Genomic DNA, 27,051 nt, shown 5'->3' on the forward strand with positions numbered 1-27,051 from the left:
CTCCCTCCCGCCCCCAGCGCCCCTCCAGAGAAGACAATCCCAGCAGTGACGCTTGGAACACATCATAATGGCGGGGTAGAGTGGACACTCGCATCTTCGCCTCCTCTGGGTGGCTGTCTCTAAGGTTCTCCCAGGCTCCTGGCAGCTTGCTCTGCTCTCCCCCGACTAGACTCCCCTCACTACAGTCCTGGAGTCTGCCCAGAAGACACACCCCTGCGTGGCCTCTGGCCCTCGGGCCGGGAGCAGGTGAACAAACAGGCTGTGGCATGACTCATCCCGGATCTCCGCAGGAGCCTGCTGGATCAGCTAGCTAGTTCCCAGGTATCAGTGGGAGACTCACAGGGCAGGGGTGCTCTGTGAGGACCATGAGGTGGGGACTCACTGAGGCTATGCAAGAGCTTCCCCACTTCCCCGGGAGAGCACTTTATTCCTGGGGCTGGAGACTCTGTGAAGCCCCAGGAGGGTTCAGAGGTGCTCTCAGAGGGGTTACAGAATCCACAAGCCCCCCTCTCCCACTTCCTCATCCCTACAAGACGCTCAGCCCCAGGTCCAGCCTCCTGCGCTGACCCCGCATGGTGCCGAGCAAGGGCTGGGCGGACGCGCAGGAGGGCTGGGGACCCGGAGCGTCTTCAGGAGGCTGAGGCTGTCTCCCCGGACGGGGTGGGCCCCGCTGGGCTGAGTCCAGACCAGTGTTTAGGGGTCTCCTGAGAGCATATGTCAATGGAGAGTGCCCCCCGTCTCTGCACGCCTGGAGCTCAGGGCTTTCCAAGGCTCCCCCTCACACCAGGCCCAGAGCATCTCCCCCGCAGAGACCCTGGCTTCCCTCCCACCTGGAGTTGCTGTCACTCTCTGGCTCTGGGGGGCCCTGCGTCCTGGGGCCCGAGCAGATTCCCTGCTCTCAGCCTCGGGGTTTCCTCTGTGACTGGACCTCACGTGCAGCCCCTTCCTGCTCTCTCCTCGGGACTCAGGAGCCTCGGTGCACAGTGGCAGCAGGGAGGGGTCCCTGGGTACAACCTTTGTGCGCCAGAGTTAATGATTCACTGAAGTGCCCCCAGGAGACCCAGAGAAATCGGATCCCTGCCGTTCCAGGGGCACGCAGGAGGAGACAGCCATCCCGTCTCCCTCTCTCCTCAGCGCCCAGGCGTCAGCGAGACAGGACTGTCGCTGTCATCAACCCTCACCAGTTCCCTCCACGCCCTCCGTGACATACTGCTGCCGTGCGCGCTTTAAAAATAACCTCCTAGAGGCCGCTGCACCCAAGTTACAAGAGTCTTACCCTCCTTTTTGAGGGGAGGGAAGGGAGAGTATTGGGGCAGGCAGAGAGGGCAGAAGCTGGGGGATAATCATTTATTCCACATCGACAGAGCACCTACTACGTGCCAACTACTGTTTTTGGTGCTGTGGATACAACAGTGAACAAAACTGACCAAAAAATCCTGCCCGCACAGACCGGATCATGCATTCCAGTGGGACAGGAAGGAGCTCAACATACAAGGTCCAAGTAGCAGCTGACCTAGTGTGACCAGGCACCCTCCTCTTCTCCCTCCTTTTCCTCTCCTGCCCTCCTCACCCAGACTTCACCCTCTGTGATCTGACTGTCTTGTTCATACACCACACTACCCGTGAGAGCTGCCTGAAGCACAGTAGGCACTCGGTAAAGACTGTTGAGCGTGAAATGAGCGAGTGAAAGTGTAAGCAAGTGAGCTGTCTTGTCTCACGGTCATGCCCCACTGGTGCCAGAGACCACAGAGGGGATGTGTGCACCCCTATGCACCAACATCCATCAGGTTGAGAGCCCCGTGACAGGGCAGAATAATAAAGAGGGGGCACTGGCTCTCGGCATCCCCTGCCAGCACCAGGGACAAGCTCACCTTTGTAGTAGAAGAGGCAGCGATCCACCAGGACGAACCAGCGCTTGTTCCATTGCTTAACTCCAGAGCTGGCCTGCAGGACATACGAGGGAAGAGACAGGAGGCTCTGTGAGCTGGGTGTGGCGAGGAGGGCCTTGCAGTGGAAAGAGGGCTGCGCTCAGTATAAGGACACCCTGCTTCTGGTTGTGGCTCTGTCACTAAGAAGGGCCAGCAACCCCCAAGAGGCCTCAGAGGCGGGGGCTGACATCATAGGACTGCCTGGGACCTTCCACTTCTGCGGTTCTGGGCCTCAGCGTCTCCCCCAGGGATGACAAATGCGGCAGCAGAGTCAGAAGGACTGAGCAGAAGGGCGGGCAGCGGTAGTGGCAGGGTCAGCAAGGAGAACTGGACCCCTCAGCTCGGAGGAGACGGCCTTCCCTCCGTAACAAGCGGGCCTGCCGCCCGAGCTGTAGGCTGTTCTCATAGGCTAGGGGGCCTAGTATATTTCAAAGTCTTCGCGTCTGCCCATCAGGAGACCTGGCTGGACTCCCAAATACGATGCTAATTTCTCTTTGTGATTTTAGGAAGATACTCGACCTCCCAGAGCCTTTATAAAATCAGGAGATTCGTTCACAGAAATACACCAAAATAGAACCTGGGAAAGACATAGCAAAGTATACATGGGCTCTTCTAAGTACAGAGAAATGACGGTATAAGGAGAAGGTGGCGTTGGGAGGGGCAGGATGGTGGAGGAGGCCTCACCTGCTTGAAGAGCCAGCCTGCCTTGGTGACCGGAGCACTGGGGTTCCGCTTCATGGAGTGGGAGCGCTTGCCGAAAGCGATGGCCTTCCGGGATGGCCGCGCGGCCTAGGGAGACAGACGCAGCCCGGCTTCACTCTCTGCCTCCTTCCCGCCCCGCCCGCACTCGGGGCTGCCCTTGACTGGAGAGGTCCCTCTCCAGAGCCACCCCGGGGACCCTCAGGTTAAGCTGCTCAGGTGAGAACCATGGATCTGTTACTAAGTCAAGGGCACAGGCTTTCAATTTTTTGACTCTTTTTTTAATCTCTAATGTGGGGCTCAAAAGAATAGTCCTACCTCTCTCACTGTGATGTGGTTTTTCTTAAGGAGAAAATAAGATTTTTTCCCCCATTTCACTTCCGGCCTATCCTTCTCCTACTGGCCTTACTCCTTACCTCTTTCACAGTGCTGTCTTGGACCCACTCAGCTGGAAGTAGATTCCCTACATCTCCATCCTCTCTGAGTCCTATTCATTTTGGAACATCCAGCATACCACAGTGGGTGTTCTCCTGGCTCCTTATTGTCACACGGACACTGCCATTCTTTCCCACATTCTGGCAGCAATCTCTCTCTTAAAGTACCACTGATCTTTCACTGCCCAGCCTTCCTTACCATAGTCAGCTCCTAGAGCACTCCTTCAGAGATGAAGGATTTGGATATCAGGCATCTGCTTTGTTCTAAGTCTTGTATCACAGTGACAATTTCATGGCTCCAATGGCCCATCCAGTGGCCTGGCTTTAAACTACCCTGATTCCTCAAGTTCAGAATCCTCCACTTCCACCCCAGCAACTCACCCCCATGGCAACACCTTAGACCTGGCCCGCTCCCAAGACTCTAACCAGCATCATCAACTCTCATACTCCCATCTTTCAACCTTAGCATCCCATCCTCTGGGCTGTCTAACTCCATGACTCATCTAGACCAGTTTCTCTTTTCCACTGTGATCCCCAGCTCCTGAATGTCTCCCCTTTTTTTGTGATTCATCAGCTACCTCCTGGCATTGGTTGTCTTCCTATAAAGCCTAGGTTCCCTGGCAGGGGAGATCAACCGCACTCTCCAACACCCCATCCAGCGCCTTTCCTTGATCTTCTCTGCAACTCTAAATCACAGATTAATCAAATCGAGACGGGGTCCCGCGCACCGGCCCACGGCTCCAGCACACCCTCAAGGCTCCCCTGAGCCCTCTGCCACCCCACCCTCCACGCGGCCTGATCCTCACCGAGAAAATGAAGGCTTCCTCAATTTCACACCCTTTTACCCAGAAAGTGATGCCCTTACCACTCTCCTTGTCTCCTTCCCTACAATGTCAAAGAAGAGGCATCTTCCTTCTTTCCAAGGCCATTGAGTCCAGCCAGCTGTCTCCTCTGAGACTTGCTTCATCTATAATCGCTCAACTTTGTCTTCATCTCTTCCTCCTCCACTGGCTTCTTCTCCTCGGCAAAGATGCTCTGGTCTCTCCATCTTGAATTATCCGTCTGTCTGTCTGTCTGTTCTGCCTCTCGCACACGCACACACCCTGCCTGCCCCTCCACCCACGGTCCACTGTCAGGGAACACCTGTCCTCCCTCCCGTCTCTTTCTCCTCAGGGACAGGGCGACTCCCCTCCTCCCTTTCCTCCTCAGCCTCCTCCGCCTCTTCTGAAATGGTCCCTGCAACGTCGCTGAACTCGGGCCGCGCGGTCCCTGACATTCTAGAACGCCGGCACTGAGCCTTGCTGTCCCCCGCAACTCTCCTCCTGGTTTCTGGGACGCCGCTCCTCACTCTTCAGTGCTGCTGTCCACGCCATTCTTCCCGAGCTCCGCCTCCAGTAAGTGCTGGTAGACTTCAAACTCACTCCTCTCCTCTCACCAAACACTGTCTGCATCACCTCGTCCACACCCATCGCCTCAGCTGCCAGCAAAGTGCTAAAAGCTCCCTAATCCTATCTAAGGCCCAGTCCCTTCGCTCACTAGTCATCCAGCCAGGGCTGAATAAGCGCAAAACCAAAGCCACCCCCTTTGTAACCAACCTTGCTCTTCTCTACTTCTGCATTTCTCCTCCAGGGACTGGACCACGGTCCACTCGGGCCTAAAGCTGCTGTCTGCGCCAGCTCTCACACGGGGCTGGAGGCTTTATCTGCTGAATGGTTTTCAAGCCCACTCTTTCCCCTCAAATGCCGCTGCTGATGTCGCCTCATGGCTTGTCATCTCTTCTTGCAATCTACCCTCTGCAACGAACTAACACTTTATTAATTACCCTACTCTTTCACTTAAAACTTCTCGCTTGCTCCATCATTTAGAAGAGAATTCCAGTCTTCAGCACAGAAAGCAAGGACAGGTCTACAAGATCTGGCTGGGCTGTCGCCCACTCTCAACAACTCTACCACACAGTCACTGGTCACGCCAGACTCCGAGTGGTTCTCTCCCGCCCGCTGAGGCCTTTCCTGGAAGGCACCGCTTCCATTACCCATCCTTCAGAGCCTAGGGCAGCGCCCAAGTCCACGGAACCTCCCTGCTTTCCCAGGGTGGCGCCACTCCCTCTTCTTTCCATCCTCCCAGTCTAGACTCTCTCACACTACAGCGGGACCGTGCGCGTCCCATCTCCCTCACTAGACTGCGAGCTCTCCATACAGGAAAATCTTCTGTTCATCTCATCATCACCAGAGCTTAGCAAGGTGTCCAGCTATCAATAAGCACTTAGTAAACACTTGTAGAAGGAAGGAAAGAAGAAACCAGGGTTTATCATAAAGTACCTCCCAAACTGGGAAGCGAAATTATTTTCTCTACTTTACTTGTAAAGACTCACACATAGGAGAGATTAGCTATCTGAACAAGTTATCCATCACCCTCAAAATATGAAAATCCTTAAGTCTCTCCCTTTTCTCTCAGTCCAACATCTGGCATAGTTTCACGGACTCTCTGCAGCCTAAAAGCTGCTCCCAGTAGCAGCCACTTCAGCCATTCCCCTGCCAACCCCTCAGTAATAACCTGGCCTTCTTATCTCTCTGCCACTGCTTGCCAGCAACCCTCAACCTTCAGTCAAAGCAACTATCTGCCAGGCCGTAGTACTGCTGGAGAAGAACCACACACACCCATGAATCAGAGTCACAGGTTCTGTCTAGGACCTCAGGTGACCCTTCAGTATTATCAGGCAATATTCCAAATGTCCCTTGCTGACCGCTGATCCTTGGATTTATTCTGAAGCCCTGCCCCCGATGCCCCTCTACCCACCCCACTCTTAGCAGAAAACCCGACCTCCTACTTTCCTGCAAAAACTGAAAACATCTGGTGGTGATGTCTTTAACCTCCTAGCCCCACCCCCGAGCTTCACACACCTCTCTATGCAGCCTCAGGAAGAGGCCCCCCCCCTGCCCCCCAACCAGGCTAACACCACCTCTGCAGAAATACATTGGCCACTCCCTTTCTCCTGAAACTATCTACTGGGCCATTTCCCTCTGGACCCTTAACATCGTGAAACAAAACAAAATGAACAAAGAAAACCTCCCTCCATCTTGCATATCTCGTATCTGCCACCCTCTGCTCCTCATTTCCCTTCATAGTTAAGTTTCTTTAAAAATATTTTTTTGAAATATTTCAACCACTAGAAAAGTAGGGACTAAATCACCACTACATGTTGTCTTCTTTCCTAATAAAGTCTGACAAATAGAGCTGAAACTCCCTTCGAGGCCCCTCCCTGACCTCACTGCCTTTTCTTCCTCCATGGTTATATGCTTGTACTGCAAGCTTATCTATAAAAATGCTGAATTATTTTCATGTTTGTACAGTTTACACAAATAACACTATAGTTTTCATATTTTCCAACTTGCTTTTTAACTTGACAGTGTTTTTAAGATTTACCCTTGTTCTACACCTAGCCCCAGTCCCTGGACTAGAGAGTCCTCCTCGCTATGGCTATGCCACCACTGCTGGTCTAGATTCTAACAAGAGCAGCTTGCGCCCCTCCAGCGCCCTGTGCCCACCCTCCCATCTCCTCGTAAGCCCTCTCCGCGTGTTTCTGTCTTCTGCTCTCATCACACCACGGCGACTACTCTTGTCAGAGCCCCCAGCTGCCAGTGTTACTAAACCCCACGGACACTTCCAGCCCTTCTCTAACCAGACCTCTCTGCAACATTCTTCTGTGATTGTTCCTTTCTCCTGACACTCTCTTCCTTCCTCCCCCATTTCTGAGCACGCAGTTGCCATGTCCTTCATTAGTTATTCTCCTGCTGTCCCCCTAAGTCGGTGGTTTTCAGTGAGGCTGGGGCAGTTTTGTCCCAGGGGGGACATCTGACAATGTCAAGAGACATTTTTGGTCATCACGGGATGGGTGATGGGCATCTTGGGCGGAGGCCAGGGATGCTGCTCTGCATCCCGCAGGGAAAGGGCGGCCCCACACTGCAAAGAATGACCCAGACCCAGTACTAGCAGTGCTGAGGCTGAGACCCCCGGTTTAGATGTGGGTCTTCCACATGGTTCTGGTCTGAGCCCTCTTCCCTTCCTGGTCCCCGCCCCCTGCATCCCATCACCTGCTCTTTGGAACCTGCAAGGACAAGCAAGCAGCCTGATACATTTCCAAGGGTTGGCTGGGCTTACCCGGACACTGGGCCGCTCTGGAGGGACCTCAGACACCATGCTGTGGTTGGTTAGGTCACTGTTGGTGGTAGTTGAGCGTCTCCCACCTGCTTTATTGGACATGTCCAAAGCTGATCTGATTTCAAGTTGACCAGAAAAAAAGAGAGAGGCCGGTGAGAACCAGGAAACAACGGGTACTGCCCACCCCTTTCCCCACCCTGCCATTCACCATTCCAGTGTTCAGCACAAATCAGGGCCCCTTAGCAACCCGAGGGGTCCCCTCAGCTACTTCCACTGCCCTTCTGAGATTGTACACCAGGAGCTCTGCACATTCTCCTCTTCCTTTCCTGAAAAGTTACCTTAAAAACCTAGACCCATGACTCTGGGACCTCGTCTCCTTCTAATTTAAAAGACATGGTGGCCCAGTGGACATGAGAGACATTTAATTATCTTTTTTTCCTTTCACTAACCGAGCCAAGGTTCTCGTGGTCACAGCATGCTCTCACTAGCTCCTCAGACCCAGGTGAATGACATGCCAGCCTCAGACCTGTCTCACTCCTTGAGCTCAGCCCATGGGATGCATCAACCTGGGCCCTGCAAGGTTCCGGGAAAAGGGGCAAGAGTGTCAAGCCAGCTGGGCCTCAGAAGTTTCCAGGCCTCAGAACTTAGGTGAGTGACCCTAAAGTCTCTGCTCCCCTTTCTGCCCCTCATTCCTTCTGCTTCCCAGCTGCACAGATCACGGTGGTCAAGGATGCAAAGGCCAAATAGTAGGCAGGCAGTAAACATACATTTTCAAGTCAAACTTTTTGTTTTCCTCTGGAGCCTGGCCGGTCAGTGGGTGTAGAAATGTGTTCCGTCTTTCATTATGGCTGTAGAGGCAAGAGAGAGGAGCTGTGGTCAAGATGGAGAAGGCAGACACAGAGGCCCGAGTGTAGACGGGCCCTGGGCAGAGACGGGCACGGGGGCCTCCAGGAGCTTCTCACTCTGCCCTCCAGCAGGACTGAAAGTGCCAAGCGAGGGCTGGGCTGCAGGAGCGGCAGCAGGTCCGTCAGGAGGGGAAGCTGTCTTTCGACAGTGTTAACTACTTACTAGAGATCCCTAGGCTGGAACGAAGCCCACTTAACCCTTTCAGCGGCCATTCAGGGCATGTCTGTGGGGGGCGGGGAGGGGCTCCAGCGGTCAAGACTTGGCATTCGGCGGGCACCCTCAGCAAGACAGCTCCTGCCAGGGCTCTGCATAAAACTGCTCACTCATCATTTGCTGAAAGAATTCTCTTGTGACCTTGGACCTCTTCCTCCCCTGTTCTATCTCTTTCTTCACATGAAAGAAGAGATCCAGGGGTTCCATTCTTGAGCTCGGGCTGGGCCCCGCTCACTCCGAGTCCAGGACTACCTGATGTAGCTGAGCCCTCAGGAGTCCAGTGTTGGAGGTGACCACTGGCTCAGCAGTCATGTCTGACTAACGGATGCTGTGAAGACGGCCCACGGAAGCAGAGGGAGACCTGGGGTTGGGGGGCGGGCTCTGTGCCCAGGCCGGTGGGGCTGTATGGGGAGGCCCTGCTGTGGCTCTTCTGGCTGACTGTTAGGAAAGTTCCCTGGGGGTTCGGCAGAGACAGGGGAGGAAGGGCAGCCGATGGAACTTAGAGAGGGGCTGGTGCAGAGCGTCTAAGCCATAGTAGCACTCATTTGAGAAGATTCTGGTAAGAAAATGGTAGGAGATTCAAGCCTGCAGCCAGTGGGGGTGCTGGGAGAATTTTAAGGTCTTCTTTACCTACCCCTCTTGAGAGAGACTGTGAGAGCCCAGACATGCCCAATCCACCCCCAGAAGCTGGTGTCTGCACAGAGCCCACGGAGGCTGCATTGGGGCTTGTGGGTCTGAATACCAGGCCACCAAGCCCTCCCACAGGGAAGGGCCCATGCTCTGCTTGGCAAGCGGCAGGTCAGCTAGCAGGGGGAAGAGACCTCAGGACGTCCCTTCAGCTGCATGAGAGAAGTAAAGTAACCTTTCGGAGAGCTGCTTTCCATAGTCTGGGACACTTCCCAGCCCTTAAGCTGTCTGCTGAAGCTAAAGGTAATATCAGCCGGTGTTTTCTTCAGCTTCCAAACCAGTCATGTTCAGATCAAACCCAAAGACCCGTGGTAGATAGAAGCCCAGTGGGCAGTAGCTACAGCCTATGTGGAAATCTGGGCTTTGCAGCCTGGGCTTACCAGACGGGACCCTAAGTCTGGCCAGTGTCAGTTAGCCTGGCTTCTAACTCGAGCACATTGATAACCCGCTTTCTGATTCTCAAACTCTATTCCTCACTTTGTCCCAGGTCTGGTAAGGATGCTCTCCTCAGCTTAACCACAGGGGATCTCGGGAAGGGACAGCAGTTGTTTCCAGTCACCCACATGCCTGGCTCTGCCCCGTGGAGGGGGTGGGGGGCAGGCAGGCTGCAACAGCTGAGATCCTTGAGGCACCAAGGCCTCTGCTATTTCCCAGCTCAGATCACCTACCCCCCCGACACTCTCCCCCAGTCATGGCCTTCAGCCCACTCTACTGTACACATTCCCTGTGATAACTCTGCTGGAATCTTTCTTGCAGGCACTGGTACCGACAAACAGACAGACAAAGACACACACACATCCCGAAGCCACATGGAGTTTGCTGTCAGCCGGCACAAGTCTTTCAGAGGACACTGAATTCTTTCTGCCCTAGACTCTCCTACCCAGCAACCCCGACAGATGACGTCCTCACCCGACCCCGGCACTACCAACTTCAAAACAGCGTCCCCTTCACAAGCACTGCAATGCAGCAACCACTGACCTAACTACTCTGATCTCCAGGTCACACGGGGCGGGCCCCTCACTGTGACGCCCCCAGAGCCAGTGACCTGCCAATTCAGCTCTCACTTCACCTGGCTCACAGTCCACTGCAGAAACCCTACCTGACCCGTCGATCAGCTCGAAACTTCAGCATCTTTTTGGCAGCTCTGGCCCCTGTGCGGCAGCCTCAGAGGACCCAGCAGCCAGCCTGCTCGCAGCATCCCTCTGAGAAGTGCGTCCTCCGGTCCCGCTCGCCGTGCCGGCCGGGCTCCAGCGTGTGGTGGCAGCAGGCACTGCTGGTTCCCTCCTCCGGCTCCGGCTCCAGGGAGGGGGAGGGCCTCTCGCTGGGGTGGCAGGGGTGCCCGGCTGCCCTAGGGGGCCTGTGGCTTCCCAGCATTCAATCGGAATGCTGCTGGGCAAAGCGCCGGGGGCAGGATGAGTGAGTGGGGGATGACAGCCTCAGCTCAGGTCCCCAAGGAGAAACGGCGAACGCAGGGAGATGGAGCGGACACACAGCGCAGGTGTACCACTCCTGGGCAGTCTGACCTCCTGGTGCTAAGCACGCGGAGTCGCTGGGGGGTGGAGGAGTCCGGGCTGCATCCCCATCTGCACGGCAGACACCGCGCCAGCCTGCCCTGCCGCCCCGCCTCCTGGCCCAGAACACAGGCCCTCGGGCGAAACCCACTCGCTTCAGAGAGACCCTTCTGAGTCCGTGGGCACAGGGCTAAACGAAGCTCCGGATTCACTGCGGCTGCTGTGCCATGCTGATGCCGGCAGCGGAGACGGCTGGGGTCTCCTCTCTCTGCTCTCAGCCTGCCCAGTCTTCTTCTGTGCAGACAGGAGCATGGTGAACGAGGCTTTTCCGCGGCGTGCCCCTACGTGACCCCTCCAGACGCCGCCCCAGGCTGTTGCCCAGGTCACTCACCCTCCGCCTGGGGCGGCCCAGCAGATGAGCAAGTGAAGCACGTGGCGTGGGTGTCGTGGAGCCAGAGCGGGTGGTGATGACTTACTTCTTTGCTCGGGTGAAGTGGCAGAAAAGCTTCTTCCCGAATCTTATTAGGAAGAGGGTAGTAAATGGGGCTCAAGGCAGGGGGTGGGGGGCCGTCATGTGTTAATTTTTGTAAATCTGCCCAGATGCGATATGATAAATCCCAGCTGGAGACTGTCAGATCTGCTTGGGGCAAGGAGGTTTGCATCGTTGTTAGCTACTCTGTGAACTCTCCAGAGATTGAAGACAGTCACATCTCCTCTTTTCCTGATGTCCTCCATGTCTTAAAATGCAAGGGCCCTCCATGCAAGGGGCTTCTGACAGTCATCTCTTCCAAGCCCTGCCACCAGTAGGCTTGCTCTGCAATGTCTCAGTAAGTGCCTTGGCTGTTTGTGAAGGGTTTCAATAAAGGATGCTCCAGACCCACCATTATGTTACACTGATTGAGATGTTTTCTTTTTTTTTAGAGATGTTCTTTTTTGATATCAAATTTTAGTTTCTCTAGCTTTGGCTATTGTTCCATTTTTATCTTCAGATGACAGAATCCTTTCTGACCAATGTGGTTCCTTTCAGCAGCACCAGGCATTCTGTTGACATCACAGTCTGTTGTTGCAGCAATTTTGTGATGTCAACAGACACTGAAAGGGAGGAGCTAATCTAACTGTTTGGTTTGAAGACAGAATCCAGTCAGAGAACAATGCAATCAGTGAGTAGAAAAGACAACATTATTACTTAACCCGTGATGAGACAAGCTGGTCGGATATAGCTGGGGCTGATATTTAAGCAACTAATCCTAAATCCAAAAGGTCAATATATTCAGCCATTTAGTGGTGCTTCTGCAAATGCTTTATCCTGATGACAAGTGGCTTCACGTTGCAAATCCACCTCTCCCTGTCCCTAAGCCAGTTCCTGGAGCCCCGCTGTGGTCATGGCGAGCTGGGCCTTCTCCCAGAGCCTGCTTGGGATCTCTGCCTGTGCACAGTAGGTCCCAATAAATATTTGTTGAATGAATAAGTGAATGAATGAATGAACAAAAGGAACTCCCTATGCTCTGATTTCATTTTTAGCCAGCTGCATCTGGAGTCTGACACTCTATTACCAAGGGCTCCCTCATCTTTGCTCTCTCTTAAAGTTAATTACTTCCTCTCCGTGAGAAGAGCTCTGTCTCTGCCCCTCATCCCCTCACTCAGCTTCCCTGCCGGGCTCCCCCTTGACTATACAGCTTGGCTTTGATCCATCTTCATTAGGAAGGGAAGAAAATTAAGCTCACATGCACAGGAGGAGGTGTTGAGCTGCACTGAGAAATGAGGTTTCTTCCACTAGAAGGCAAAAATGTCCCTTTCCCCTTCAAGTTGAGCTCAGGGGCCTCCCATAGCCTTTGCTTAACTTTGCAAGTTAAATGACTTCTCCTGCCTAGTGAAGATAGCGCAGGCAGAGGGACAGAGGCTCAAGTGTTTCCCCTGTCTGTTGAGAGCTCTGCAACCCTCAGGATTACGTGAGCACACAGAATACCTGACTGGAGTTTTTCTTTTTCCTTTGCTACTAAACTACACTGATGACAGTTTTTCATTAGGTTAGACATCAGGAGGAACTTACCAAGTACTGAACATTATTAAAAAAGGGAAGGAAAGACAGGTAATCAGTTTTTTTCTTCTCTCCTCTTTCCTTTCTTTTAGGACGTCAAAGGCCTCCATTTCTCAAGGACAAATGGTTATGATCTACCTCTAAATGGACTGCTCAAATTCCTCCCAAGGGAAGGGGGACTCTCAAGCAGTAAAGGGGGCAGGAGCATCCCTAAACTGCTGAGTTGCCCACTAGGTGGTCCCCTCACCCACTACACCTACCAAGGTGGCCCCAAGGGCCATCAGTGAAAAGAGAACTGGAAGGACTGATCTTTCAGTCTAAGGTACAACACGAGAGAGGTTTCTCTGGCCCGTGTTCTCTCATGTGCAAAGGAGGTACTTTCTATTTCTATGAAATAATAACTAGAAACTTTCAAAATGTGAAACATTTAATATATAAGACATAATGACTATATTATTCTGCTTAAAAACAAATCAAGATATATGCTGAGTACTGGAGCTAGAAAATGAAAACCACAGTCTCGGGCTTAAGATGGCTGTGAACGTTGCAGGGGCTGGCATTCCAGAAGTGCCAAAACCAATAAGTTACAAAGAAAAGAGACAGAGCCTCTCCCTTTTCTAAGCATTGTCCCTTCATCTAGTTTGGGCTTTTCCACAGTTCAAGAGACACCTGCAGCCTCTAAGTGCAGATGCTAGTGACAGCATCACTACGGAGTTAACTGTGTGCTGACCGATCTCCAAACAAACTCCCCAAGAATCTGCATCTCTCCGAATGATACCTGGCACTATGCAGTCAAAAGCAGCAAAAGCAACCCAGATGTTCAGGACCCTTTGCAGACATGCATGTTCACAGACGTGTACACACACATGCACACACACACGCACTCAGAATGGACAGCTCCCACCATGATAAATACTGAACGAGAGAGATACATTCAACTCCTTCCACCTTGGGCTCCTCTTGGTTACTTGCAAAACACCAAGCTGCTGCAACCCCAGAGCTCCTGAGAATGAGTGCCAGCCAGGTTTTTCCATCCCAACAAAGCTCTGGCTTTTGGCCTTACAGCTCATTAGATGGAGAGAGGACTGCGAGGTGAGGTGAGTGGGGAGGAGGGCTGCCACAGCCCACCCCTCCCACTTCCTTCTTCCCCCAGCTCGCAAATTCCAAGCTGAGGCTGTCCACTCACAGGAAAATTTCTGCAGCCTGCAAAGGAAGTGAAGGTCGGGCTCCCGCTCTCCACTTCCCCTCTGGATGTCATCATCATTTCAAGGAGCTTGATGTGCTCCACTTTTCTGTCCCAATTAAAAACCAACTTGGTTCACATTCCCAACAATCCTGATGTGCCTGATTCCTGAGGTTCCCCCCTCCCACCCACCCCCGTCATTCCTAGGAAAAAATACACTTCCCTAGCCAAGCTCTCCCCACCCAAACCCCTCTGGCTCTCCCGCCTACTGCAGCCATACAAAGAGGAGGCCTAAGGGGGTCAGACCTGGCGGCGCCTGTAGGTACTGCAAGGGGGAAAGGCACCTTCACGAGACACTGGGTCTTTTCCAAATGCTGCCAACGGATCAAAACAGCGGTCCTGCAGTCTCGGGGGACACAGCTGTCGGCCCTGTACTTGCACTTGCTCCCTTCTGTCCTCCCTGCCTTTGCTCCAGCCTTCCTCCTGTGCACGGTCATTTCCAGAACGGCAAGATGAGAGTGTCTTCCCCAAGTAAGCTCGGAACATGAGAAAAGCTGGCTACTGGGCTGAAGGAAGTAGAGAGGACGGAAGACCCGGGCTTGCTCTCTCCCGCTTACCTCTGCCTATCCTCATGGCCCCGTCACTGCCCCAGAGTCAGAACGCCTTTCCTCCCCTGTCATGATCACACATGGAACACTGGGGCAATTTTGACCTGAGGTTGGCCCCTGGCTCAGTAGCCAGGGGATCAAAGTCACAAATCAGGGCTCCAGATCCAGGCTTCCTCCCTGCCATCCTATGTGGATGTCCTTCCCTGGTGTCTCCTGTATAATCGCCTGGGCCTGGACATCCCTTTTACTTCCAGAACAGGAGGTAGGAGAGCCTACAAGTGCAGGTAAGGGAGGAGAGTCAGGGCAGTGCTTCACTACGGGTATGTGAGCGCGTGCGCGTCTCCCCTGAAGGAGGATATGGCAGCCCGCTCCAGGATTCTGGCTGAGATAACCCCACGGTCAGAGCAGCCTGATGGGCTACCGCCCACGGGGTCACAAAGACTCAGACACGACTGGGCACACGACACTTTGCTGTGTGTGTGTGGGTGCGTGCACGTGTGTCTCAGTGGGGTGTGCGTCTGGCAGCGGGGAGTACTCGGGAAATTCATGGGGAATCTTCACGATGATCTTCTGTCTCAACTTGCATCATCTTATCTTCAAACTGATTATTTTACTTTACGGACCTCCATTTGTCTTCTGAAAAATAAACAGGGTGGATATTCAGCCTAACCATGCCTCTTCCATATTAGTTGGTAAAGGGCTACTCTTCCAATGAGGAAGAATTTCAGTACTTTCATAGCTGGCCCTCCCCTCCTCTGTGTGATCCAGAAATATCTTAGGGCCATCCAGGACTCCAGGCCAGTGTCCTTTCTGGTTGATAAATTATTAAATGTCATTCCTGGGATGACCGCTGCTTCACTGTCTGAACACTGACAGCCCTTTCAGGTGTTAAAACGATGATTCTGGTCTCAGAAGTTGTCTTAGTACAACATTGTAAAGCAACTGCCCTTCAGTTAAAAAAAAAAAATCCTATGATAAACCATAATAGAAAAGAATATTTAAAAAAAAGAATGTGTGTATAACCAAATCACTCTGCCATATAACAGGAATGAACAACATTACAAATCAACTATACTTCAATAAAAATAAAAATAAATTTAAAAAAATAACAAAATAGAAGACTAAAATAAAAAAGAAGCTGTCAAAAAAAAAAAAAAAGAAGCTGTCTAAAGCAGGTTGGGAGGCATTCTCCCTCCGTACACCGTGACCCAACTTGGAGAACTGGGGCAACCTGGCTCCCCGGCTCCTCATGCTCCTTGTCCCCGTCCTTCTGGCTGTCCCCGCTGAGGGGAGAAGAAATGAAGGCAAACCAGGGGTGCCCGTGGTCCAGGTCCACGTTTTCCCTCTCTCAACCTCCCCCGGGGCCCCCGCTAATCCAGACAGAACAGAGGGAAAGGGCTCCAGTCCCCTCCCCTCAGCCTCCAAGCTGCTTCCCCCGATGGTCAGCAACGGGAAAGAGTCCCCAGAGGAAAGAGCAGGGCAGTAATTAATTACCTCCCCTTGCCCGACAAGCGCTGAGCCGAACCCCAAAGCCCTACTCTCCAGACACTGAGGCAGCCCAGCTGCTGCTTCCAGGCCTCCAGAAGGTCGCTGGAACCAGCCCTCCCCCTTCCTAGCTCGGCAGCTTTGGTCCTGGCGTCCCGCAGACAGCAGTCACACCACCCACCCCAAGGGAAGGAACTGTACCAAGTGAGTGAGTGCAGAGTAATGCAGCTGGGCTGGCCCCCTCCTTCCACACCCTGAAAAGCTGCAAATGCCTCCTTGGCGCCCAATCCAGCAATCTGCAAGGGCCAAGCTGTTTCGTGCCTCAGTTTCCTCATTTTAAGAATGAGTGGCGGCCTGTTTAGTGGTCCACTGTGCTATGCTTAAATATCCTACCAGACTAGACAGCAGAGGAATAAAGGCGATGATGCTCTGAAGGGGTGAACACAAGGAAAACATTAAACTCACAAGGTCTCTGGTCCTTGGCCTGGGAGCAAGGCAAGGTCCATGCAAGTCAGGGGAGCTGAGATTCATTGCCTCAGCTATAATAACAAGGGGCATCCCTTGTGGCTCAGCTGGTAAAGAATCCACCTACAATGCGGGAGACTTGGGTTCGATTCCTGGGTTGGGAAGATCCCCTGAAGAAGGGAACGGCTGCGCACTCCTGTATTCTGGCCTGGAGAATTCCAGGGACTGTATCATCTGTAGGGTCGCAAAGAGTCGGATACGACTGAGTGACTTTCACTCACTCACTCACTCACTCATAGTAACAAGAGACACAAGACAAAGTTCGCATCTCCTTGGTTGTCCCCAGTCCCCGCACGTCTCCAGCCTGAGCTCCTCACCTCCAGGAGAGAAGAGGGAGACAGCCTCGTGATGCGGGAGGAGGACTCCGGCTCCGCAAGGCCCGCTGCAAGAAGGCAGCGAGGAAACTCACAGCCCCCCGCTGCAAACCCCTGAGGGCCACAGGTCCGGGGACTGTGTGTGACGTGGGGTGGGAGGGGCCCCAAAACGTCTGCCTAGTGCAGAGGCGTGCCGGGGCAGCCACACACAAACCGCTCACAGCCTGGGCCTTCGGCGTCCCTGTGCCCTGGCCGGCACCTCACACCCGGGGAGCGGACGGCCGTCTGGTGGGGTGGCTGCGATCTGTCTGGCCAGACCTGTGGCCAGCGGTCTGCCCACGGCGGAGGACGGGGCGTGCTGCTTTGCTCCGGGAGGCTGAGCTGGGAGTGAGGTAGGAGAGCTCAGCTGTGCACCGGGGGTCCGACAGCCGGGCTCTGCCCACTCCCGGAACCGGGACAGCAGAGACACAGGTGGAATGTGGGAAACTCTGAACATCTCCTCCTGACGGGAGTGAGGAGTCTGGAACTTCCCATGGACTCGGGGAGCTCGCGAAGGGCTTGGAAGAAAGGGCTCTCCCAGACTGCTGTCTGCTGCAGAAAAGATACAAGAGGAGCTTGGGGACCAGGGCCACCAGGGGAACCAGCCAGAAAATGGCCATGCCTGGAGACAGTCACTGCTGTCTCCACCTCTGTGTGCTGAGAAAAATCACCGTGAGCTCCCCCGACATCCCAGAAAGAGAAAGTGAGACCTGGAAGGGAAAGAACTTAGAGAACTTTTGAAGACAGTTGTCACTTAAAAACAAAGAATGGCAGGCGCATGGCTATAGCTGACCAGTACTGACATCTCAGCTTTTCTGGGTCTCAGTTTCCTCATCTGGGACATGGAGTGATACCAAATTGCTCAGAGAATTAAAGTGAAAGTATTAGTCATTCAGTCATGTCCGACTCTTTGCAACCCCATGGACTGTAGTCCACCAGGTTCCTCTGTCCATGGGATTCTCTACGCAAGAGTACTGGAGGGGGCAGCCATTCCCTTCTCCAGCGATCAAACCCAGGTCTCCTGCATTGCCAGCAGATTCTTTACCGCCTGAGCCACTTGGGAAGCCCTCGGAGGATTAAACAAGGTCACATATTTAAAGCACCTAGGATAACGCTCGGCACAGACAGTTGCTCAGTCAGTGGCCGATGTTATAAACATTAATAAGATAAAAGAATAAAGTAAGACAAGGAGCACAATCCCATCCATTTCAGTAGCCACTAGTCATATGCAGCTATTTACATTCTCATTAATTAAAATTAAATAAAATTAAAATTTTGGTTCCTCAGTCAGGCTAGCCACAGTCTGCTGTGGCCTGAGAGCCACCGCAGCTAGAGGCCACCACATTGGATGGGAAAGCTGGAGCATGTTCTACCCCGGTGGGTATTCCGCTGGACAGCACTGGGCTAGATGTTCTTTAAGCCATCTTCCAGTTCTAATAATTATCTAATAATTCTATAAAACACGTAACTCCAAACCAGCCTGTCCTTCCACCAGCTGACCTGGGGTCAGTGACCTCAGGGGAGGGCAAGTTCTCTTATAGCCCTAAGCTAAGGAAAAAAGAAAAAGGAAAAGGAAATCTGTTGCCGACAACAATAACAAAAAGTTAAACATCTAAAATCAAAGGATACATCTGAAAGTCCAATCAAAATTAATGTGGATATCTATCATTTTAAATTAGATGCACTAAGACTCCTCCAGGGTTTGAGAATATTGTTACTAACAGCCCTAGTGGGCGCAGGCCCTGGGAGAGGCAATTGAGAAAGGTTACAGAGAGGATCACGGAGACTGGCAGAGGGGAAAGAGCAAGGAACGGCCCCTCCTCTTGCCTCCTTCTCCTTCTTGGATTGGCCAGCTGCTAGTGAGGCTGGAGGTGGGGAGACCAGACAGCTTGCCTGCAGGGTCTGCCTGGTCCTGCCTCCCCAGTGCGAGGAGCCGTAGGCATAGGGCGGAAGAGAGGGAAAGGAACTGCAGGGAAGACAGCAGGCTCAGGGTCTTCCTTCCCTTGCACTCCCTGTCCCCACCCAGCCTGGAACCTGTGCCGATCCCAGGGGTACAGTCTGCTCTTAAACAAACAGCACCCGAAGCAGGTGCCAGAGCTGTCCATTGATACCTGGCTTAGAGCGGGGAGGGGAGAAGACTTCAGAGGAATGGGAGAGGTGTTCCCAGGCTAGACCCCGCCTGGAGCCCAGACAAGGGACAGAGGAGCTTGGGAAGAAAAGGGAAGTGGACGGGGGCACCCGGGGAGGGACACTGTGGGCCCCTGCCCTGTCCCCCTGCCATGCAGTAGCCTTGAAGGAGACCTAGGTGGGGATGCTGAGACAAGAAGACCCATGTGCTTTGGAGAGGACAAAAGGGATGCTGGGCTTGGTCCTGGTCAGGACGGAAGCCAGCCTTGGTAGGAACACCTGAGTAACAGGTGCGTCTACCTGTGCCTTTTGGAGCACCTGAACACCATCCCGATGCTGCTCCCTGTGGCTGGCCTGGGAATAGTGCAGCTACATAATTCGCAGGCCCCAGAGCAAAATAAAAGGCAGAGCTCCTTGCTCAAAAATCATGATGTTCAGGACGGTGACAGGAGAGCATTAAACCAAGCCCTTCTGAGGATGCAGGGCCAGGCCAAAGGCTGCGTGCCCGTGAAGACTGCCCTGCCTGGGAACACTGACCGCTCTGTGGTGCTTCTCCTGGAAGTTTGAGGATGGAGAGCGGCTCGCCATCCTTGCGGCTAACTCTTAGCGTGAGGCAGAACCCCAGAAGGGGCAGCTCCTCTCCCAGTTCCTGCCTTCCCCTGTCTCTTGGCTTACATGCCCAGAAACACGGCTGCTGTCGCTCCCGCCCCGCTGGGTCTGGTAGCTGGCACCGCCCCCTTCTCGTGCCTGGTTTCTGTTTGCCTGTGGGCAGCTTAGCTGGAGGAAGCACCACAGCTGAAAGCCACAGGGTTGGACTTGCCTTATCTTTCAAACCTGCCTTCAAGACCGGCACAGGGAGCCCTCTGTTCCTACCCAACAGACCCCTCCAGGGCCGCCTACCATTACCATTATGTCATCGAACCTTTTTCCTCCCAAGACAGAGGCAGGGGACAAAAGCGCTCCTGGCTAAGAGGGGGGTAAAGTCAACATTTCTGCTTTGGAGACAAATCAGGCTTTCATTTTTTGTGCACGCATGAGTACACACACACAACATCAGCTGAGACAAGTCCGTCTTAGCACCTCCACCAACAAAGCCAAGAAACTCTTGTCCACATTCCCTGCACAAGTCTGACCTGACATGAGAACGTGCCTTGGTCAAAGAGCCCCAATATTTAGAAGGAATGAGGGCCCTGAGTTGGCAGTTTGGGGAAAGGGGACAACAGATATCTAAACCCAGAAGACTGGCTCTCTCTCTTCCTGGATTTCTGTTGCTCCCAAATGACAAACTTTGTCTTCTAATGAGCTGAGTGCCACGCCAACACTCTACTCCGCGCCCCCTCACGCATCCTGCCCCCACCTGTCCACACTTGACGTGCAGTACAGGGGATAAAATGCAGGGCACAGCTATGCCAGCCTCCTCTGGCTGAGCCCATGCCGCCTTCCTTCAGTGCTGGGCCAGGAAATGGCTGTGAGGAGGCCGACGGCACTTCTGCCCAGAGCTCCCGAGTCCCCTGCTCTGGAGACAATGGCTCAGGGGGGCGCGGGGGGGGGGAGCCGGGCTCCAGCTCTGCATGCAGGGGGGCACACAAAACCATTGTCTCTGCAGCGGGCAGACAATGACTTGTATTTCTGGCATCTGTGCCAAGTGGTTTACCCCCCTGGACTAAGAGAACTCTGAAGATTTCCTTCTAATAAATAGGAGTGATACTGAAACCTGGCCCCACGCTGAGACTGTGCGTCCAGTTGTAACAAAGCCCACTCCAGCTGATGTACGGGGATACCGGTGCTCCCTTACTTGCTCCAGAGCCACCCGGACAGACAGACAGCGAGACAGAGGACCACTCACTCACCGGCTCTTCTCTGCGATGCCCTCTGCTCTCTCTGACTCCTTTCACACTCAGGAATAGGGAAAAGGTTCTCCTTTAACACTCATCAGGCCCCTGGTGGGTAGCAATCATTAACAGCCACACATGCGGACTGGCTTTAACCCCTTCGGTGCTGGCTGCCTCCAGCTGGCGGATGGCCAGCCCCGACCCCTCTTCCCAGCTCCGAGAAAGCGGGAACTCCTGCCTTGGTGCCTCCACCTGAGTAATGCCTCTGCATGTGCAGAGCAGGAGCCCTCCAGTCCCACCCAGGCTGCCCTGCCTGATTGGAGCGCACGGGCAACCTGAGGCGCTTGGTTCTGGCATGATGCCCAATTGGATGAGCCCACATTATGAAATATTTGCCTAGCAGGCCAATAGAGGAGCCAGGATCAGGGGGGAGGGGATGATATTTTTATTTATTCCTGGAGGAGAGAGAACAGACAAAGGTAGTCATAGCACGCCTAGCCCTGGGCCAGGAAACAGTGGGAAGGCAGGCTTCAGGTCAGTGTAAGTGCCTCTAGCCTCCCTGTCCAGGTAAAGGGCGGAATCCCAGAAGGCTTCTAAGCAACTGCAGTTCCTGACTGTTTAGCTAGAGGGTTTCTTTGCCTTAATGATTCCCTGACTCACCCAGGAGTTTGGAGCTAGGAACTGTAACAGAAATGAAAAAGGAAAATAACTTGACAGGCAAAGGATTGCTTGTATCTACACAAACTCTGGGGCACAGGTAATCTTTATATTTCAGAGTTGCAGAAATCATTTTTGCATCTTTGGTGGATGCAAAAGAAAGGTGGGCAGGAATGAGCAGAGACAAATCACCTCTTTTTCCCTTTAAAAACAGGCAACTGATTTGGGAAAATCTAAATCCAGCATAAAAGTATCTACATGTAGGATGTATGCAAATCTATGCAGATATGTGCAAATGAGCAGCTCCAAGCTTTTCAGAGTAAGTCCTTGCCAGGATTTTTCTAGTTTGAGCAAGAAATCAGGTAGTCTCCAAACCCTGTAACAGAGGATCTCACTGTAGGCTGTGGCATAAGGATATCAGTAGAGGAAGCATAGCATATAGGGCTCAATAAACATATTTATTGAACATTTGCCACATATAAAGCCTTGAAGGCGTCTCAGAGGGTTTTTAAACCACAATCATAAACATGATAGGCTATGCCGGAGAAGCTCAGTGCCCTCTCCGCTCGCCACAGTTAACATCCCCTCTTCCTTTCCGGCCCCAGTGGGCGGTGCCGCTCCAGCTCGTACCAGCCTGGGTCTAGTGGCTGCATCTCCTCTCACCACCCCTTGTCCTTGTCTGTCAGTAGTCCAGCCACTGTGGCTCAACAGCCTGGCTTAAATCTACCCTTTCTTATCTCCTGGACTGCCTTCCCAGCTGCCTGACGGCGGGTTGGGCCTGGGCTCTTAAAGGGGCTGCGCGCATTCCCAGCCTGCCCCGCTCACCCCGGAATACCCCCGGAAGCCTGGTGATGCGCCGAGTCAGGCTCATCATGCGGCTCCCTCCTCTCACGTCCTCGAGAGCCACATCTGGCTGCAGGACCGCGAGAGTGCGATTAACTTAAAACGGGAAAGGACGCTGATGTTTTGGCCTGCTGTTGTAAATGCTCATCATATCATGTAAAAGCCCTGCATCTCAGTATTTAAAGGTTCCCACTCTGTGAAACTGAGTTTTAAAGGTGGGGGGCTCACAGTATAAAGTCAACACTGAAAAATCAGTTCTATCTCTATATACTAGTAGCAAACGGTGAAAAATTGAAATTTTAAAAATACTACATACAATGGGGTAAAAAATATGAAATGCTTTTGAATAAATTTGACAACAGATGTGCAAGACCTATATACCAAAACTGTAAAATACTACTGAGAAAAATTAAATAAAATCTAAATAAAAGGCAGATAAAATGTTTGTATGGAAAAGGAAATTAAATACTGTTAGAATATCAATTCTCCACTAATTTTCTTATTAGAGCCAATACAATCCCAATAGGTTATTTGTAAAAATTGATACTGGTACTCTGAAATTCATATAGAAATTGAAATTCACAGAGAAATTAAAAGGACCTGTAATAATCCCCCAAAATTTCAAAACGAAGAATAAAGTTAGAAGTCTTAGATTATCTGACTCCAAGATTAGAATCTACAGTAGTCAAGCCCATGTGGTATCTGCATAAAGATACATGTACAGATAAACTGAACAGAATAGAGTCTAGGAATAAACCCATTCATATACGGTCAGTTGGTTTTCTACAGAAGTATAAGGGCAATTCAATGGGGAAATGACAGTCTTTTCAGTACATGGTGCTAGACAAACTAGAGGTCCATATACCAAAAACAAAAACAAAATGCCTTGACTTTACCATTAAAAATTAACTTAAAATGGGCCAACGCCTAAAATGAAAAGCTTAAACTATAAGATTTCTAGAAGAAAACAGGAAAAAATCTTAAGTGGCTTTTGGTTTGGCAAATTTCTTAAATAAGACATAAGATGCACCAGTGTTAAACAAAATATCAAGAAATCAAACTTCATTGAAACAAAACCCCTAACTTTTCAAAACATGTTGTTACAAAAATAAAAAGGTAAGCCATAAACTAGAGAAAATATTTGCAAAGCATGTGTCATAAGACTTTCATCTAGAATATATAAAGAACTCTTACAACTAAATATCAAGACAGCAAAGTTAAAGTGAAAGTCACTCAGTTCTGTCCCACTCTTCACGACCCCATGGGAATTCTCCAGGCCAGAATACTGGAGTGGGTAGCTTATCCCTTCTCCAGGGGATTTTCCCAACCCGAGAATCAAACCAGGGTCTCCTGCACTGCAGGTAGATTCTTTACCAGCTGAGCTACCAGGGAAGTCCATTAATGTGCAAAAGATTTAAACAAACACTACACCAAAGAGGATGCTGCTGCTGTTGCTAAGTCGCTTCAGTCGTGTCCGACTCTGTGCGACCCCATAGATGGCAGCCCACCAGGCTCCACTGCCCCTGGGATTCTCCAGGCAAGAACACTGGAGTGGGTTGCCATTTCCTTCTCCAGTGCATGAAAGTGAAAAGTGAAAGTGAAGTCGCTCAGACGTGTCTGACTCTTAGCGACCCCATGGACTACAGCCTACCAGGCTCCCCTGTCCATGGGATTTTCCAGGCAAGAGTACTGGAGTGTGTTGCCATTGCCTTCTCCAACCAAAGAGGATACACTATGTCAAATAAAGTACAGGAAAACATGCTCAACATCATTAATCATCAGGGAAATGCAAATTGAATCCACAATGAGCTAAGACTACATACACCCACCAGAACTGCTAAAATTAAGACTAATCATACCAAATGTTGACAAAAATGTAAACGAACTGAAAGTCATACCCTGCTGATAAGGCTGTAAATGGTACTTCCACTTTGTTTACCTTTTTAAGAAACTGCCGAACTTTTCCATGCAGTTTAACATACATTGATTCCTAGGTATTTATCCAAAAGAAGTGAAAATATATGTCCACACAAATATTGGAACACAAATGTTCATAGAAGTTTGCTTGTAAGAGACCCAAACTGCAAGAAACTCAAATGTCCATGAACAGGAGAATATAATACGTATACCATCCATACAATGGAATATGACTCAACAATAAAAAGAAATGAATTATTGATAAACATAACAACATAGATGCATCTGAAAATAATTGTGTTGAATGAGAGAAGCCAAACTCCCTCTCCCCAAATAAAAAATGTACACTTTATGATTCCATCATACAAAACCCTTACAAAGGTCAACTAATTTATAGTGGCAGAAAGCAAATCAGCAGCTGTATGGGGATGGGGTAGACCGAAGGATTTCAAAAAGGCAAGAAGAAACTTTGGGGAGTGATAGATACAGGTGTACTATCTTAATTATAGTTACAGCTTCAAAAAAATGCATCAAATTTTACCCCATCAATAGTTATCATAAATCAACTGTACTTCTATAGTGAAGTGAAGTTGTTTAGACATGTCTGACTCTTTGCGACCCTGTGGACTGTAGCCCACCAGGCTCCTCCATCCACGGGATTCTCCAGGCAAGAATACTGGAGTGGATTGTCATTTCCTTCTCCAGAGGATCTTCCTGACCCAGGAATCAAGCCCAGGTCTCCCGCATTGCAGGCAGACGCTTTAACCTCTGAGCCACCAGGGAAGCCCTATAAAGCTATAAAAAAGAAAAGTCTTCAGATGAGACATTAAAAAAAAAACCACTTACCCCCTAGGCCTCATCCACTATGTTTTATGCTGTGATGGATCTGGGCAGGTAGGGGTGTGGCTGGGTGGGGCGGGGTGGGGATTCCAGCTTCCCCAGGGACCTGCTTTAGACGGCTGGTTAAAGACAGGCATGGACGTGGCCTTGAATCAGCCTGGACCTCTCTCCTGGATTTAGGTCAAATAATGTGGCAGACCTGAAGATCGTCTTTATAAAAATAATTATTTGTTTTATGACAGAAGGGAAAATATCAAATAAAACCCTGTTCACAAAGTCCTCTCCTCATCATCTCACTTGATTCTTTTATGGTTCTATAAGGTAGGCAGAAAAATATTAACACTCTCATTTTACAAAAAAACATAAAAAGAAACCCTGAGGCTCACAGAGGTAAAGGTCTTGACTAAGATCACCCACCTCCTACAGAGTCCCTCACCCTCAGTGTGGTTACCTTCCTGCTAACCGAGGTCTGCCTGCAGTCTAGGGGAACCCCACCCGTCCCTCAGCCCGGGTTCGGCTCCCAGGACCACGGGACGCAGACCAGCATCGGGGCTCACCCCACGCTGAGCAGACGCTCTCGCAGAGCACAAGTGGTAGACCAGAAGGGACCCTCGGATGGAGGAAAACAGGGCAGGTCTTGGGTCATAATCGGCTCAACTAAGGGGAACCACGGAGTACTAAGACAGGCTAGACTGGGAGAGAGAGGGGATCTGAGGAGCTAATCAGATCACGTGTCTGATGAGAGAGGAGGGGAGACCAACCAAACACCACTCCCAAGGCAGGGAGTCTGCTGGATGCGGAAGCAGCTGGAAGCTGTCAGAGGGCTCCCGGCCCTGCTCTGCCAGGGCTGGGAGACGCCCCCCCTGCTCTGCCAGGGCTGGGAGACGCCCCCCCTGCTCTGCCAGGGCTGGGAGCCCCCTCCTCTCTCCCTTGTTCTGAGGACAGGGTGACGGGAGGGCGGAAATCCACACTGCACGGTGCAAAACGTAAGAGGCATCTAAAACCTCAATGATCAAGTTTGATAAAAATTTTAATTAGTGCAAAAAATCCATAATGCGTGAAATATTTTAAATAAAGACCAGATTAGTATTACCAATTTCCAATTCGCCTGAGGCTCCAACATGGCTTAGAGTGGCACTGTTACTGATTCTGTTGTTACTGAAAATGTTGATATTTTGTCCTTTGTGAAATTTTCACACTGATTTTAATTTCTTTTACTATTGCAATAAATGCTATTTATCTTGATTACTGAGTTTTCTGGCATCCTCTTAAATGCTGTGCCTTAGGAGACTGCCTCAACCACCTTACCCGACTCAGCCCTGCTCAGGGGTGAGACTGGAGGGACTGGGAGAGAGAGGGGGAGAAAGGCCCAGAAGGGGCCAGGGAGAGGTCGGCACTCTTCAAAAAACCTCAGTGCACGAGAAACAAAGAAAGACTGAGGAATTATTCCAGATTAAAGAGGAGCAGAGACATGCTCCTGGATTAGATTCCAATGACATTATTAGGGCAATGGGTGAAACTGAATATGGACTGTCTACTAGATAATAGTAATGTATTAATGTTGTTTCCTGAATTTGTTCATTGTACCGGGTTTATGTAAGAGAATGTCCTTGTTTTTAAAAGGAAAAAAATATAATAAAGTGATAAGGGTCAGAGGGTGATGGCTGCCTGAGAGCTACATTAAGCCAAACACTCCTCTCTGTCCAGCCTGTCTTTCCTCCAACTCCAGGCAGTCCCAGCAGGGACCAGTAGGAAATGATAATGGCAGGAAGTCTTGTCCAGAAGATCAGGTCTTGGAGGGCTGGTTAGGCATTTGTTTCCCAAAAAGAGAATTAACCTTGAATTCTCAAATCACTCCTCACTCACTCCAGGAAGACTTGACAACTGGCACCGAAAAGAAAGGAAATTAACACTGACCCAGGCCATGAAACTAGCACATTCTCTGCTCAACCTCCTGAGGCAGGTACCACTGCCGGGCACTTGCAGAGGAGGAAGCTGAGCGGTCAGGGAAGCAGCTCTAGGCGACGCAGCTTGGAAACGGGAAAGCCAGGGTGAGAGCCCAGGACACGGCCCAAAGCCAGCTCTTTTCCCACTTCTAGTTCGTTGT

The 27,051-nt window shown here is 51.5% G+C and overlaps 1 protein-coding gene across 19 annotated transcripts in view; it reads right to left on the minus strand.

Annotated features, from left to right (window-relative positions):
• Nucleotides 1–27,051, minus strand: part of PLEKHA6 (pleckstrin homology domain containing A6) — a 133,804-nt gene that overhangs the window by 35,651 nt on the left and 71,102 nt on the right. For 16 of the 19 annotated variants that reach the window (XM_043923251.1, XM_043923258.1, XM_043923260.1 and 13 more), the window contains 4 exons: nt 7,987–8,067; nt 7,220–7,334; nt 2,613–2,717; nt 1,872–1,944 (listed from right to left, as the gene is read on the minus strand). In XM_043923251.1, the coding sequence (XP_043779186.1) occupies nt 1,872–1,944; nt 2,613–2,717; nt 7,220–7,334; nt 7,987–8,067 (374 nt within the window). The other 3 variants (XM_043923259.1, XM_043923255.1, XM_043923254.1) reach the window with 3 other exon arrangements.

Source organism: Cervus elaphus, chromosome 14 (assembly GCF_910594005.1).
Source record: "Cervus elaphus chromosome 14, mCerEla1.1, whole genome shotgun sequence".
Lineage (NCBI taxonomy): Eukaryota > Metazoa > Chordata > Mammalia > Artiodactyla > Cervidae > Cervus > Cervus elaphus.